This window comes from Euprymna scolopes, chromosome 45 (assembly GCF_053919585.1).
Source record: "Euprymna scolopes isolate OS-2025 chromosome 45, ASM5391958v1, whole genome shotgun sequence".
Taxonomy (NCBI): Eukaryota; Metazoa; Mollusca; class Cephalopoda; order Sepiida; family Sepiolidae; genus Euprymna; species Euprymna scolopes.
This window is the reverse complement of record NC_136526.1, coordinates 56,462,094-56,477,093: the sequence shown is the minus strand read 5'-3', so window position 1 is coordinate 56,477,093 and position 15,000 is coordinate 56,462,094. Positions and strand designations below refer to the sequence as shown.

At 32.7% G+C, this 15,000-nt stretch overlaps 1 protein-coding gene across 1 annotated transcript in view; it reads left to right on the top strand.

Moving 5' to 3' along the window:
* The window catches only part of LOC145269708 (uncharacterized), a 14,632-nt gene extending 1,745 nt beyond the window's left edge, over positions 1 to 12,887 (top strand). The window contains exon 2 of the mRNA XM_080125433.1: positions 9,065 to 12,887. Within this exon, the coding sequence (XP_079981559.1) occupies positions 9,142 to 10,344 (1,203 nt within the window). The 5' untranslated portion in view covers positions 9,065 to 9,141 and the 3' untranslated portion in view covers positions 10,345 to 12,887. The remainder of the gene's footprint in view (positions 1 to 9,064) is intronic.
* The last annotated feature ends 2,113 nt before the right edge of the window (positions 12,888 to 15,000 follow it).

The following is a 15,000-nucleotide window of genomic DNA, read 5'->3' as shown; positions in this document are numbered from 1 at the left end:
AAAAAAAAACACCTTGTTTGTACAAAGCATAAATTAATTTGCCCAAAACCGAGTGATTCTGGCGTTCGCAAAACGCAACAAACTAAAATTTTAACACGAAAATTACGAAGACCCAAAAAATTTCAGGAAGTCGAAAGACTGTGAAAATGACGTCATGTAATGAAAAGGGAGAAAGTTCTCTGTTTTTTCCCATTCGTGCATCCGTACATTCCTTTTTTGAACGTTTGTATTAATTTTTGCATTTTTTAATTTAATTATTTTTCTATGTTCCTATACTAAATTAATTTTTTTTCTTCTTAATTATTGTTCAATGTTATATAAAAAAATATGTTACGCCGAAAGTTTAACATTCTTGCGAGCAAGGAAATTATTAAAATCTTGCATATAAAAATTATGTGAAATCTGTAATTTTAAAAAAAAGTAGAAATATTTTTTGCAATTATAATTTGTTTTTTTTTTGTGTGTGTGTGAAAATATTAAATAAGCAATGCTTTCAATGGTCATATCGGTAGTTCGAGAAATTCATTTTTTTTTTTTTTTTAGTTATGTCGAATTCATTAATACGGACTTTAGGGCTTTTTTCGTAATGTTCCTCTAAAAATTATTTTATTTTTAGTATTACAAATTACGATGCTTTAATTATATTAAAAAAGCAAAAATAAAGTCTTGCGTTTTTTATTTACAACTGAAAACTATAATTTTAGTAAAGGTATTTCTTGTTTAAACAAAATAATACATTTCCACTAAGATTTAAATAAAAATAATTAATTCATTATATTTCGTGAAAAAGTGTGTAAATTGTTTTATCTTTTTTTATTGTTAAATATAAGTGAATGAGAAACAATTTTGAGTTAAAATCTATTTAGTATTACGCTTATAATCTGAAAAAAAAAACGCTTGAAATGTGTACATATGCTGAAATAATCGCTAGAAAAATGCAAAATGCCTGATTACTGATTATTTCAGTATATGTGCACATTTCAAGCGTTTAAAAAATATAGTTTAAAATATAAATGCGAATTAAATGTTCTAGAAGATACTACTCACACAAGTGGCAACATTACAGAATTGGGGAAAGAAAAAGAAAAAACTTTCTTCCCTCTAACTGCTAGACTTTGGAATTCCTTTCCAGGTCCCTGCTTCCCTGATTGTACTGACATGCAAAAGTTTAAGTGTAATATGAACAGACATCTTGCTGCTCAGCACCCTACCTATTATCCCTGCAAATTTTGTCCTAAATAATAGCCCCGTACATCCAAGCGGCACTGTGCTTTGTTTAGGATGAACGAGCAGTAAAAAAAAATAAATAAAAAAGCTATGTAATTGTAATGGCTACGATTTATTATTAAATTGCTAAAAATCGTTTAACAGAATCTCTAACTTCTATTTGTATGAGGACTGATTGTTTTTTTCTAATGATTATGCCAACATTTCAATTATGATCTTAATATTACAAGCACAATACTAAATAGATTTTAACTATACTTATATTTAAAAAAATAAGATAAAACAATTTTTCATCCCATTATGTTCAGGTCACTAAACTGCACTATTGTCACTTTCTGTATATGTTTGGTACTTATGCAGAATTTAAACCCGGTGTAACTAACTGTCCACTCAGCTTTGTTCAGAACATGACGTCATGTGCTCTGGTTTGGCTGTATTCTTACATAAGATGTGCAGCAAAGAAGCAGACGATCTTTTGGGAAAATAGTGAAAATCAAAAACACAAAAAAAATCAACAGACTAGCCAGAATCTTCTCGATATTTATCTTTTCAAGTTTATGTGGAGACAGAAATTTGGTAATGACCCTTTTCTCTTTATCTTAAACCATATATCAAAAAGCTACCCAGTTGGGTTGGCAAAGTTTCTTCCACATCCGCTGTTTTTTTCTCACCTGACATTAACATCATCTGATGTGATGGTAGACAAGTCTACCTAATCATAAGGGAATATCCAGGCTGTCTTAATTTAATTTTGAAAACTTGGCTATCCTGCCCCACGCTATATGAAAAAATTCGAAAAGGAAACACTAAATAAGTAGATAGTCCTAAATCCGCGGAGTTTCGAAGAAATACTTTCCTTCTCATCAGAGGGTAGGATTTAGTAAAATGCAGGATCGGATTTTGCTTGATGAAACTGCAAGTAAGTAAAAAAGTGGAGCAGAGGGAATATCCATTCATGTGAAATCACCTTCTTCTTCACCATATTCCCTCTGCTTCACTTTTTGTTATCAAGTAAGATCTTTAACTTACTTGCAGTTTCATCAAATACTTTTGCAAACAAAATCCGATCCTTCATTTTGTTAATACTATCCTCTGATGAGAAGGAAAGTATTTCTTCGAAACTCCGCGGATTAAGGAATATCCACTTATTTAGTGTTTCCTTTTCAAATTAAATATGTTTTTAACTCTTTTCCAAAGTGATTTTTACATGTTTTATTAACTATTTGCTGTTATATATATATATATTTATATATATATATATTGAGTAAAATGATTCATAACTTTTTAATTGGAAATCAGTTTCAAAAGGAAAAAAGAAACAAAATCAATAGTTTGTACAATCGTTTCGGAAACAATGTTTTATTGAAATAGACAATATGTCTTGAACAATAGTTTTATAAAAAGATTTTTTATATTTAAACTAAGTCTCCTCATCAGCAAAAATATGTGTGTGTGAGGGGTTAAAGACACCAAAATAAACTGGCATTTTTGTATTAAGGCAGATATTCCTTTTTTCTGCCCGTTTTTAAGGTTAATTCTTATTTTAGTCCATCTATTTATTGGCATGTTGTTAAAAGTTGGGTACTCCTGCAGTATTTTACCCACCGATTTCACGATCTTAGCCGAGCGTTGATCGACATCCGTCGGAAAACGCCGGAACATGGCGAGCGGTACGATACTCTATCAGCCAATCAGGGCGCTTCAAACGAACGCGCAGCAGACGAATAATTTTCATTGAAATTACACACATAGCGTTTCATTTCAGTTATTTTATTGTTCAAAGTAAAAATACACAGCCTTTCATTTCAGCTATTTAATTTAGCGATAAAAAAAAAACAAAAAACCGGGAGCTGTTGGAAACATATTTATGCGAATTTATGTGGAGACAAAAATTTGGACACAACCCTTTTGTCTCCATAATAAATCAAATCGCGGAAGGCTACCCGGTTTGGGAACGAGCTTCTTTCCACATCCTCTGAAAACCCTTTGCTCCCTACTTTGCCTCTACAGTCAGTAGAAAATCTTCCAGTCGGAACTAAAGATAAACAGTAATTGTTGTGTCCCCCCGCCCCCTACAAACATTACTGAAAAAAAAAAAAAAAAATTGTTACTGTTTAATAACGTTTTGTTAAAAACAAACAAAAAAAAAAAGCATTGAAGTGTTTATTACTGTTGCTTACCCCGCCCCCCCCCAAAAAAAAACTATCGGAAAACAAAATGAACCAAAAAAAAAAAAAAATATTCAACAAAATAAATTTATTTTACTTTAAAAAAACTTACGGTAAGTGTTTGTGATTTATTTTATCCAAATTTTTCTGTATTAATTTTATCCATTTTGTTGTGTGTGTGTGTAATATCTTTTCCTTGTAATGTTGTTGCTATTCACATACTTTTAGCGTTCTTGCACCGTCGGCGTAGCTCCGAATTCTCGGCTTTCGTCGGCGTTAACGCCGAAAGCGTTCGTCAACGCTCGGCTAAGATCGTGAAATCGGTGGGTAAAATACTGCAGGAGTACCAAAAGTTGCCTAGGTGTTTGTCAGTGTGTGTGTATGAAAAAAATGTTTTGGTTGGCTTGAACACGAAGTCTTGAAGTAAAGGCAGAAAAGAAAACTTGATAACTTACCACAACGCTAAGAAGGCAGCGGAAGTGAGAATGGTTGAAATTAAATGATTAAAAAGTTAAGTGAATGAGTTCACGCAGGTGCGTAGATTTAACAAGGCCAAATATCACGCCACACTTAACTTTGGCTGCAAGCCAGTTTCTGTGTATTTGTTTGTTTCCCCAAGATGTTGGGGAAAACCAGCTTCCCCATAAAAAGGGAGTATCCAAATGAATAGCAATTGTCTGATATTACGGGTTTTTCCCGCATTGATCAAAGCTCATTGCTTTCTGGACGTCCCAGGCACTCGTGCCAGAGAGCTTCATTTGCTATGGATTCAGTTTCGCTTTTATACGGAGAAGCCAAACAAACATGTGCAGAGGAAGAAATAGCACAAAAACAGTGTGTAAAAGTCACTCAAATAAAAGATAGACGCGACCTTCTTTTGTAAATTGGAGATATTATAATCTAGGGAGTATATAAAAAGTTGTAAGAATTAGTGACTCTCTCGAACTTTACTGGTAAATTTCTAAAAACCACTATTTTTTTTGTTTTAAATTTGAATATATTATTTATTGATCTTTTATCTTCAATTTGTGGTATATAAAACTTTGGTGAGTAAATTAATTATTTACTTTTTAATAGACATTTCAAAATGGGGGTGCGTGAATTAAAAAAAACGTTTGTCTAAAATATTATATTCGGTTTATTGGAAAGAGCATAAAATTTTACATTGACCCTGAAAATATCGTAAAAATAGAATCAAAAGAAAAATTTTGATAGATTTTTAAAGTTTAAAAATTGAAAAATACTGAACGAGTAAAATTCATTACTATTTTTTAAAAAATATTTCTATTACTTTTTATACAACTTTAATAGTTTATTTTGGAAGTATAATCCATAAATAAAATAAACAACCCACCTTTAAAAGAGAAATTACGAGTTCTTTTTATATTTTATTTGCAGTTTCGTGTTAGGGGTGTCAAAAATTCCTACAAAAATTCTGATACACCTAGTGCTGCTGCTGCTTCTTTGAGTCGTCTTACTCGCCACTGTTCTTCTCTGTCTATAGTTTGACAAGATACACCTGAAGAAACTCGGAGGTTATATTGATCGAATATTGATATTTCCTTTAATTACTTTAATGACATTTCTCGCGTAGGGATTTAAAGAAATCCAAGAATGAGTTATCTGTAGCATTGTGATATTTGTTATTACTTTATTTTACTTTGTTTCTTCATTATAATGAATGTCTAAAATAATGTAAGAAATGTAAGAATGTATATTTTCACACGCAATGAACGTCAAGAAAATATAAAATTAATTTACATTTATTTGTTTCAACATTCTGTTTTATCAACGAAATTTTAATTAATTTATAGGGAAATTTGAACAAAACTTGTAAAAAACGATGGATTTATTTGTATAGTAATATATATTTGTTATTTTATTTTTATATGAGGTTCTTCGTTATAACGAATGTAAAAAAATACATATTTTCACACACAATAAACGTCCAGATGACATTTTAAAAATTGTATATTTATTTTATTAACAAATTTTTTTATTCTCTTCACAGGGGAAGGTGAACATAACAATATAAGTATTTTAAAAGAAAAAAAATAAGTATATTTCGGAAAGATCCTGTTTATGGCATTTCTCATGTGGAGGCATAAATAAATCCAAGAATGAATTTATTTGTATCATAGTGATTTTTTTTTTTACATCGGCATCACCACGGATCAAGGCCCAGAAGCCACTCAAGGATAAGGGTTAAAGAGAGTACAGTAGTCAATGTAACAATATAGTAATCGTTAGTAATGGAAATTCGGTAAATTTGTTAACTTAAGTAGAACAGCTCATCAAAAACTTGTTTACATTAGACTTGAAGGCGACCATATTGTAGTCAGTTGGAAAGCAGGCAAACGCAAGACAGTTTCACAGGCGTGTAGTTCTAAGAAAGAAACTTTGTTCATGTAATCTACGTTTAGGTTTAGGCACAGATAAAGAGTAGGGGAAATTATTGATAGTGTTTTCAGCTACACAAGTGTTTCTCATGAAAGTTTGGCGAAGGGGGGGCATAGATCGTGATATTTGTCATTACTTTATTTTTACCATAGGTTCTTCATTATAATAAATGTTTAAAATATTTATTGTAAAAAATGTATACATTCACACACAATGAATGCCAAGGTAATATTAAAAAATGTATATTCATTTGTTTTATTAATAATATATTTTATTCTATTCACAGCAAAACATAAACAGTTTAAAAGAAAAAATATTTTTTTAGAAAGATCCTGTATAAATAACACTAAGAGTGGGTATTTTTTACATAGCCATCACCACTTATCAAGGTCTATGGGCCACTCGAGGACAAGGGTTAAAGAGTGTACAGTAGTCAATTGGATAGTATGGTAATTGTCAGTAAAAGAAATCCAGTAAATTTGTTAACTTAAGGGGAACGGCTTATCAAGAACTTGTTTACATTGGACTTGAAAACAACCATATTGTAGTCAGCTGGAAAGCAGGAAAACAGAAGACAGTTCCACAGGCATGCACTTCTAAGAAAGAAGCTTTGTTCATAGAATCTACGTTCAGGTTTAGGCAAAGATAAAGAGTGGGGGAATTATTGATAGTGTTTTCAGCTAGACGAGTGTTCCTTGTGAATGTTTGGCGAGGGGGGGACCATAGATTAAAGCTCAGTCAAGCACTTTCCATGAAAATAATGATAAAGCAAAGATAAACTCTCTACATCTCTTCTGTGAGATAGAGGTTGCCGGGAAGAAAAAAGGACATCTATGAGGCTACGAAATCTATTTTGAACTCTATCAAGGCAGGATAAGTCCTTTCTAGCACCTCCTACCCAGATGTAGCAACAGTACTCCATCCTTAGACGAACTTGACTCTTATATAGATAGAGAATTGCATCAGCCGTGAGATATCTACTGGATCGATAGAAGGATCTCACCATTTTTCCAGTGGCTTTGCCTACAAATTTGATGTGCATGTTCCATTTCAGATTAGGAGTAAAGGTCAAGGCCAGAAGCTTGTCAAAACATGAGGCCTCCCCAAGACGAGGACTATTCATTTCAATTGATGCCAGATGGGGATCAGTGCGTTGATGATGTAACGATAGAAGCTTGGTTTTAGATGCATTAAAAGTAACCGACCACTCTTTTCCCCATTGTACCATGTGCTCAAGATCAGAGAAGAGAGAATTGGAGGGAACTTGGTCGTTTACGGTCTTAGATGTTCTACCATAGATGGTAGTGTCATCAGCATAAATGTCTACGAATATATTTATTTAGACATATTTGTTATTACTATTTTTAATTTAGGTTCTTCATTATAATAAATGTTTAAAATATTTAATATAAAAATTATATATATTAACACAAGAATGCCAATATAATATTTAAGAGTGTATATTTGTTTTATTCATAAAATATTTTATTCGCAGCAAAACATTAAGTTTTAAAGAAAAAAATAAGTACTTTTCAGAATATCTTCTACAAATAAAACTGAGAATGGATATATTTAGAGATATTTGTCATTACTTCATTATAATGAATGTTCAAAATATTTAATGTAAAAAAATGTATATTTACACAATGAACCTCAGTATTATATAAAAAAAATTACATATTTAATTATTTTATAAAACAAAATTTGGGTTTGTTTTACTCTACAAATAAATTTGAAAAAGTTGTCAAAAACAAATATGTAACAAATAAATCTTATCAAAGGCAAGATTAGTTAGTTTTCTACCTAACTGGATAATTTTTTAGTGTTTTTATTTAATGTAACATGTTTATTTGGCTCGAAAAACATGCAGTGTTCATTGAAAAATTAAAATGATGGCATGCTCGCTGTTGAACACGTTAAGTTTGGGAAAATGAGTTTAAACAAAAAATTACACATAATACTGTTAGAAACTCACTCAATATATGTTACTATGACAAGTAATATGGCTTGAGATGTGAACGCGTATTTTTGTGTGAGACTAGAAAAGGCTCGCGAACCTTTGAGAATTCTACCAAACTCCTCTGACAATTTGGGGTCTAAACACTTAAAATTTTAGATATAGGTTCCTTGGACATGGATCTAACTTAATAACTTGATTTAAGTCCAAAACAATAAATTTTAAGGGGTCATAATAGGGGTCAAAGTTAACAAAATTGACCTATTTTTTTTTTTTTTGCTCAGCATACATCTCAAAATACCCGGACAATGCCGGGCACCCATGCTAGTACATAATAAAAACGAAAGAAGCCTTGTCACCACTTTTGATAGCGTTCTGCAGGAAATTAGTAAGTACGTTAACTGACAATAATCTAATAAAAATATATTAAAACGTTTACATAAAAAAACCGGGGTTGTTTTACTATACACAAAGATTCGTAAAAGTTGTCAAAAACAAATATATAACAAAAAATATGTTATCAAAGAAAAGATAAGTTACTTTTCTACCTAACTGGATAATATTTTAGTGTTTTTATTTAATGTAACGTGTTTATTCGGCTCGAAAAACATACAGTGTTTACCGATGTATTGGAAAAAGGCAAATGGCAGCATACTCGCTGTTCAACACGGTAAGTTTGCGAAAACGTGTTTCAACAAAATGATTATACAAAATACTGTTAGAAACTCACTCAATATATGTTACTGTGACATAGGCGGACATATATTCGGTGGGTTTCTAACAGTATTTTGTATAATTTGTTTGTTTTAACTCATTTTCCCAAACTTACCATGTTAAACAGATAGCATGCCGTCATTTTTCTTTTCAAAATATACCGATAAATAATGTATGATTTTTTAACAGATTACACGTTTTAAAGTGAATAAAACCACTGAAAACTTTTCCAGATAGGTAGAAGAGTTCTTTGATAATATATATTTGTTTTTTGACGACTTTTTCGAATCTGTTTATAGTAACACAAACCCCAAAATTGTTTATCCTATTCACAGGGAAAGGCCATCAACACATTACAAACATTCCAAACAAATAAATAAGATTCTATTTATGGCATAACTTGTGGCGACTTGATTAAAACTAAGAATGGATTTATTTGTATAATAGTGATATTTGTTATTACTTTATTGTTATCTATGTTAAATGTTTACAATATTTAATACAAAAAATGTATATTTACACATACAATGAACGTCAAAAAAATATAAAACCATGTATATTCATTTGTTTTATTAACATATTTTTATTTCATTCACAGGGAAAGCAGCAAAACAGTATAAACGTTAAAAGAAAAAGTAGTACATTTCAGAAAGATCCTATTTACACATCTAAAAAATGCCAAAAGACAAACTCAAAAAAACTTATAGTTGTGACTTGTGTGGATCATCATTCTCTCATGCACTTTCATTGGAAATCCACCTGCGCACACACACAGGTGAAAAACCTTATTCTTGTGAAATATGTGGATGCTCATTCTCAGGAAAATCTTACATAAAGATCCACATGCGAACACACACTGGAGAAAAACCATACTCATGTGAAGTATGTGGGGCAGCATTCTCAAGCAAATCCTATTTAAAATTCCACATGCGTGTACATACTGGCGAAAAACCTTTCACATGTGAAGTGTGTGGCTCAACATTTTCTTTCAAATGCAACTTAACAATTCATATGCGAACCCACACGCATGAGAAAACTTATTCCTGTGAAGTATGTGGTGCTTGTTTTTTAATAAAATCAGCCTTTAACGTCCATATGCGAACACACACTGGGGAAAAACCTTTTGCTTGTGAAATTTGTGGCACGGCTTATTCTGTTAAGTCTAATCTAACTTGCCATATGCGAACACATACCGGAGAAAAACCATATTCATGTGAAGTTTGTGATTGGAAGTTTTCAAGAAAATCTTATTTAAGAAATCATATGCGTACACATTCTGGAGAACGACCTTATTCTTGTGAAGTGTGCGGCTCAAGTTTTGCAGCAAAATTTAATCTAAAAACCCACATGCAGACACATAATGGAGAGAAACCTTGTTGGTGTGAAGTTTGTGGTGCAGCATTTTCAGGAAAATCTAATCTGAAATTCCACATGCGAACTCATACGGGAGAAAAACGTTTCTCCTGTCAAGTCTGTGGATTATCATTATCAGAGAATTCGTCATTGAAAAAACACATGAGAACTCATACTGGAGAAAAACCGTTTAATTGCGAAATGTGCAGCTCCTCGTTTGCAGAGAAATACCACCTAAAGATACACATGCGAACTCACACTGGAGAGAAACCATATTCTTGTGTTGTTTGTAAGTCAGCATTTTCGCAAACATCGACATTAAAAACGCACATGAAAATCCACAGTGGGGAGAAACCTCATTCTTGTGAAGTGTGTGGCTCAGCATTTTCAAGACTTTCCACATATAAAATCCATATGCGAACACACACTGGAGAAAAACCTTTTATTTGTGAAGTGTGTTCTTCAGCCTTTTCACAACGATCGTCGTTACAAAAGCACATGGGAAAACACAGTAAAGTAAAATAAAAGTTAGTTATTCTTGTGGAATGGCTGTTTCAGCATCTTAAGAAAAATATATGGAAATGCACACATGGGTCCCCAAAGTATAATTTTAAAGTATGCAATGGACAAATTATGTGTTGAGTTTTTTTTTTTTATTTTGTATCTCACATTAAAACATTTAAATGTTTCCCGCATTTATATGAGCGTGTTCAATTAAAATCTACACGTTGGAATGTAAAATATGTTTGAAACACTCAAATAAAATAAAAGAATTCCCAACTTAAACAAACTGATCAGATATATATTGAAAACAGTAAAATAAAAATGTATTATTTTGGAGAAGCTTGTGTGTAATGAGACCCTTTGGCTGTGATCATAGCATAGTATCTGTGTTGACTATGCCAGGCAGGGCCCAGGATCAAAATATTATTATTAATTGATTTGAGCGACGGTGGGTCACTGGATCGATTATTATGATTAGAAAAATAAACAATTAGATTGGAAAAAAGTGATTGACAGGAAATAATAATATCGCTACAAAGGAACGTGAAAATAGAAAATAGACGTAAACATGATTTTTGGTTTGCATAAACAAATAACTAGATTGAGGTTACGCCAACAGTTGGGGTCTTAGACAGTTGATGAGATGTACATTTAGGGAGATTTTAGTTAGTAGTTAGCTGAACATCAGAGAGAACGGACCACTCAAGTGGGAGTTGGTCTCTCCATGATGCAGGGAGTGGCATTTTCTCAGGCAGCCAAGATGTAAGGATGTAATTTCTGAAGATGCCAGCCGGAATCAGGACAATAAATGTTTAGGTATGTGTTGTGTTATTTACAGCTGTTAAATAAACTGTTTATCTACAACTGTTTTGAAAAGTCCATGGCAATGGTTTCCTGTTAGAACTGTTGCATAAACGTTAAAATAGACGATCAATTAAATAATACTACATATATAAATATACGCATTTACACGTACATGAATATATAGATAAAATATAAACCCCACTATTCAACATGTATGTCGAATTGGAACATATTCATATACACACAACGTAATGTGTTTCAGGATCTTAAAAAATAAGTGGAATTATGCCCTTTGTTCTAAAATGCAGATGAAAAATTATTTGTTGATTGCTAAATTATTTTCTTTTGTATCTTACTTTAAAATATTCAAATGTTTTCTGCGTTCATATGAGAATGTTCAATTAAAATTTATACATTAGAGTATAAAATGTTTTAAAACAGTAAAGTAAAATTTTTTAAAAATTTAATTATTCTTGTGTGTTTGTGTTTTCAGCAAAATATAGGGTTCAATCTAATAAGTCCCACACTGTCTGCCAAACTCAAAACTCTAGCCCGTCGTTTTTTTTTTACATGGGTGTCACCGCTTATCAAGGCCCAGAGGCCACTCGAGGATAAGGGTTAATAGGTATACATCAGTCATTGTGATTTTAGCATAGTAAACAGTGCAAATTTTGTAACTTAAATTACTTAGGGGGACGGTTCAATTAGAACTTGTTCACATTGGACTTTTTTTTACATAGGCATCAACACATTATCAAGGCCAAGAGGCCACTCAAGGATAAGGGTTAAAGAGTGTACAGTAGAAATTGGACAATATAATAATCATTAGTAATGAAAATTTGTTAAATTTGATAACTTATATGGAACGGCTCATCAAGAACTTATTTACGTTAGACTTGAAGACAACCATATTGTAGTCAGTCGGAAAGCAGGAAAACGAAAGACAATTCCACAGGCGTGCAGTTCTAAGAAAAAAGCTTTGTTCATGGAATCTACGTTTAGGTTTAGGCACAGATAAAGAGTGGGGGGAATTATTGATAGTGTTTACAGCTAGACGAGTGTTTCTTGTGAAAGTTTGGCGAGGGGGACCATAGATTGAAGCTCAGTCGAACACTTTCCATGAAAATAACAATACATCAGAGACAGACTCGCAACATCTCTTCTGTGAGATAGAGGTTGCAAGGAAGAGAAAAGAACATCGTTTTACAAGTACTTTACTGGTAAGTGCTCGAATGAATTCAAAACAGTAGCACCTCTTCAACATAAATACTCCCGACAAACCAGACAAGCAGCAATATCCCACCCCTTCACAGTTGAGATCCTTAGATGTTATTAGACTTCTACTCAAATAGCTTCTTTCTTTGAACTGTTAGAATTTGGAATTCCCTTCCAGGTCCTTGTTTCCTTGACTGTACTGACGTGCAGAAGTTCAAGTGTAATGTGAACAGATGTCTCGCTGCCCAACTCCCTACGTAGTATTCTCGCAAATCTGGTCCCTATCTTAAGAAAAATATGTGGAAATGCGCCTTTTGTTCACAAATAAAAATATTATTTCAAAGTCGGACAAATTGTATGTTCAGTGTTTTTTTCTATACTTCACATAAAAACATTCAAATGTTTGCGTTAAATTGACACATTAAAGTGTAAAATGTGTTTTTAACAATAAAATAAAAAGTACATTATTTTTGCGAAGTTTGTTTTTACCAGCATCTTAAGAAAAATGTGGAAATATAAATATAATTTCAAAGTATTTAGTCGGACAAATTGTATTCTGAGTGTTTAATTATTTTCTTATGTATTTCAGTTTAAAATATTAAAATGCTTTAAATGTATGCAATAAATCATAAAATGTATTTTAAACACTGAAGTAAAATAAAAATTATTCTCACAACGATAATTATTACAAAAGCACATGGGAAAACACACTGAAGTAAAACGACCTTGCAAATATACCCAGTGAACCAAGTGCACTGAAAGGGAAGCTTGGTTGCAATATCTGATTTAGGTGAATGTTTGGCATCTGACTCCATCCTCAGCTTTAACAAACTGATAGGAATAACAAAAAGTAAAATAACAGTCACTCCCCTCCTTGACAAAACGTCGATGATAAGGAGAAAGAATAAAAATACCACAAGTATTTCACTGGGTGTAACTAGCAAATTGTAGTGTCTGCCGGATTTGGTGGAAGTCGTAGCACTTGGGAGTATAGTATCATTAGGTATGGCTTAGCTGACCCTGTGTGAAAAGTAAGTCTTGGTTGATGGCAGTCAAAAAGAAAAGTGACGTCACCAACTTTTCTGTTGCATGGTTGCCTAGTGAGATAAATGGTGCAGTTTCGAAGAAATTGAGCTGCCCGTGTATGAGAGGTACATTATGGACGTTCGTGTTCATATGGAGTACACTGAGGAGTTAAGTGATAGACAGAATGTCGTAGGTAATAATTCCTTGTCATTCCTCTCATTTGCGGTATCGGTCAGAGATCGGCGTTATTGATGGCTTGAATAGCATCAATATGCGTGCATGCAAAAATGCACCAAGATTGCTTAAGAATGTGTTTGGTGTTTGTAATGAGCTTGTTCTTAAGGTGTCGTGCATGGTCGAAATTCCACACCTGCCAAAAATGGCGGTATGTCTAATATGGCCGTGGTTGATGCGAGAGCATCTGTCTCCATTGGATTGTGAGTTTCATGGGAAATTCGGCATTAAACAGGCGTTGATTATCACTGCTGGCAAGAATGCAGGTGGGTGAATTGTCCAACATGCCGGTTACAGACTGCTAATCCATAGGAGAAGCATGTGTGGTGTTATTTTTGCTGGAATCAAGACTGTCAGTTTGTAGGGAGGACTGATGTTGCGTGGGCCACTGATTCACTGTAGTCGGAGTCTGGGTCGTAGAGAAACACGTTTTGTTTAATTTTCGATTTTTGAGCGATTATTCGTATGAATCGCTACTTTATTGAGACCAGTGTCGCTAGTTTGTAAGGAGGTCTGTGGATTTTTTTATTTCTTTATATAAAAATTTTTTGTAAAAACTCATAAGAAATTTTATGAGAACCAAGAGTAGTTTGTGAGGAATACCGAGGTTGCATGTTGCTATTTTATTAGTGATGTTATTTGAAATGTACGATTGGTAATCCGTTGAGCGTTCATAAGATCCTGAATTCATGTTTAGAGTCACAAATTTTATAGGATACAAGTCGGGAGGGCACCAATCTTTAGGATATCCTTTTGAATTCATGGCGGAGTCATCAATATATTGGAGCGATTTTCGGGAATGAATTTTAGCGGGACCATTAAAGGTAAATTTAACAGTGTCGTCTATCCATAGAAAAGATTGCGAACTTACATCCCATAATGAAAAAATAAAAACAAATTCACAAAAGGACGACACTCGACAAAGAACATGAAATTGCTGAATAAAATAAACATTTATTTTTATGTTAAAATCGTTAAAATAAATGGTTCCAACATAAGTTAAATGTTCATAAAGAAGTGAGGATTTTATGAGTATGGCATGAGGCTTGAAATTATTGATTTTTTATGATGAGAGCAACACATTAGTGCTTAAAGTCCTAGATGCTTTTTTGAGAGAAACAGTTCATAAACCATACAAGCAAATATGTGTGTGTTCGTATTAAGAGCAGTTGTTTGAAATATCAATATTCAAATGATTTTGGCAGGTAAATCTTTATATACAGGCTTTTTCGAACGTTCAAGCCTGTTTACTGTATTCATACAGAAGATAGAGTAACATAGTCCCTTTCCTTTTACATATGAATGTAGTCGCATCGCAACATCATGTTCCTATGCATTTTTCATACATGTGGCCATTTCAAAGCGGTGATCGCTGTGAAATGTTCCTGCTGGTCATTT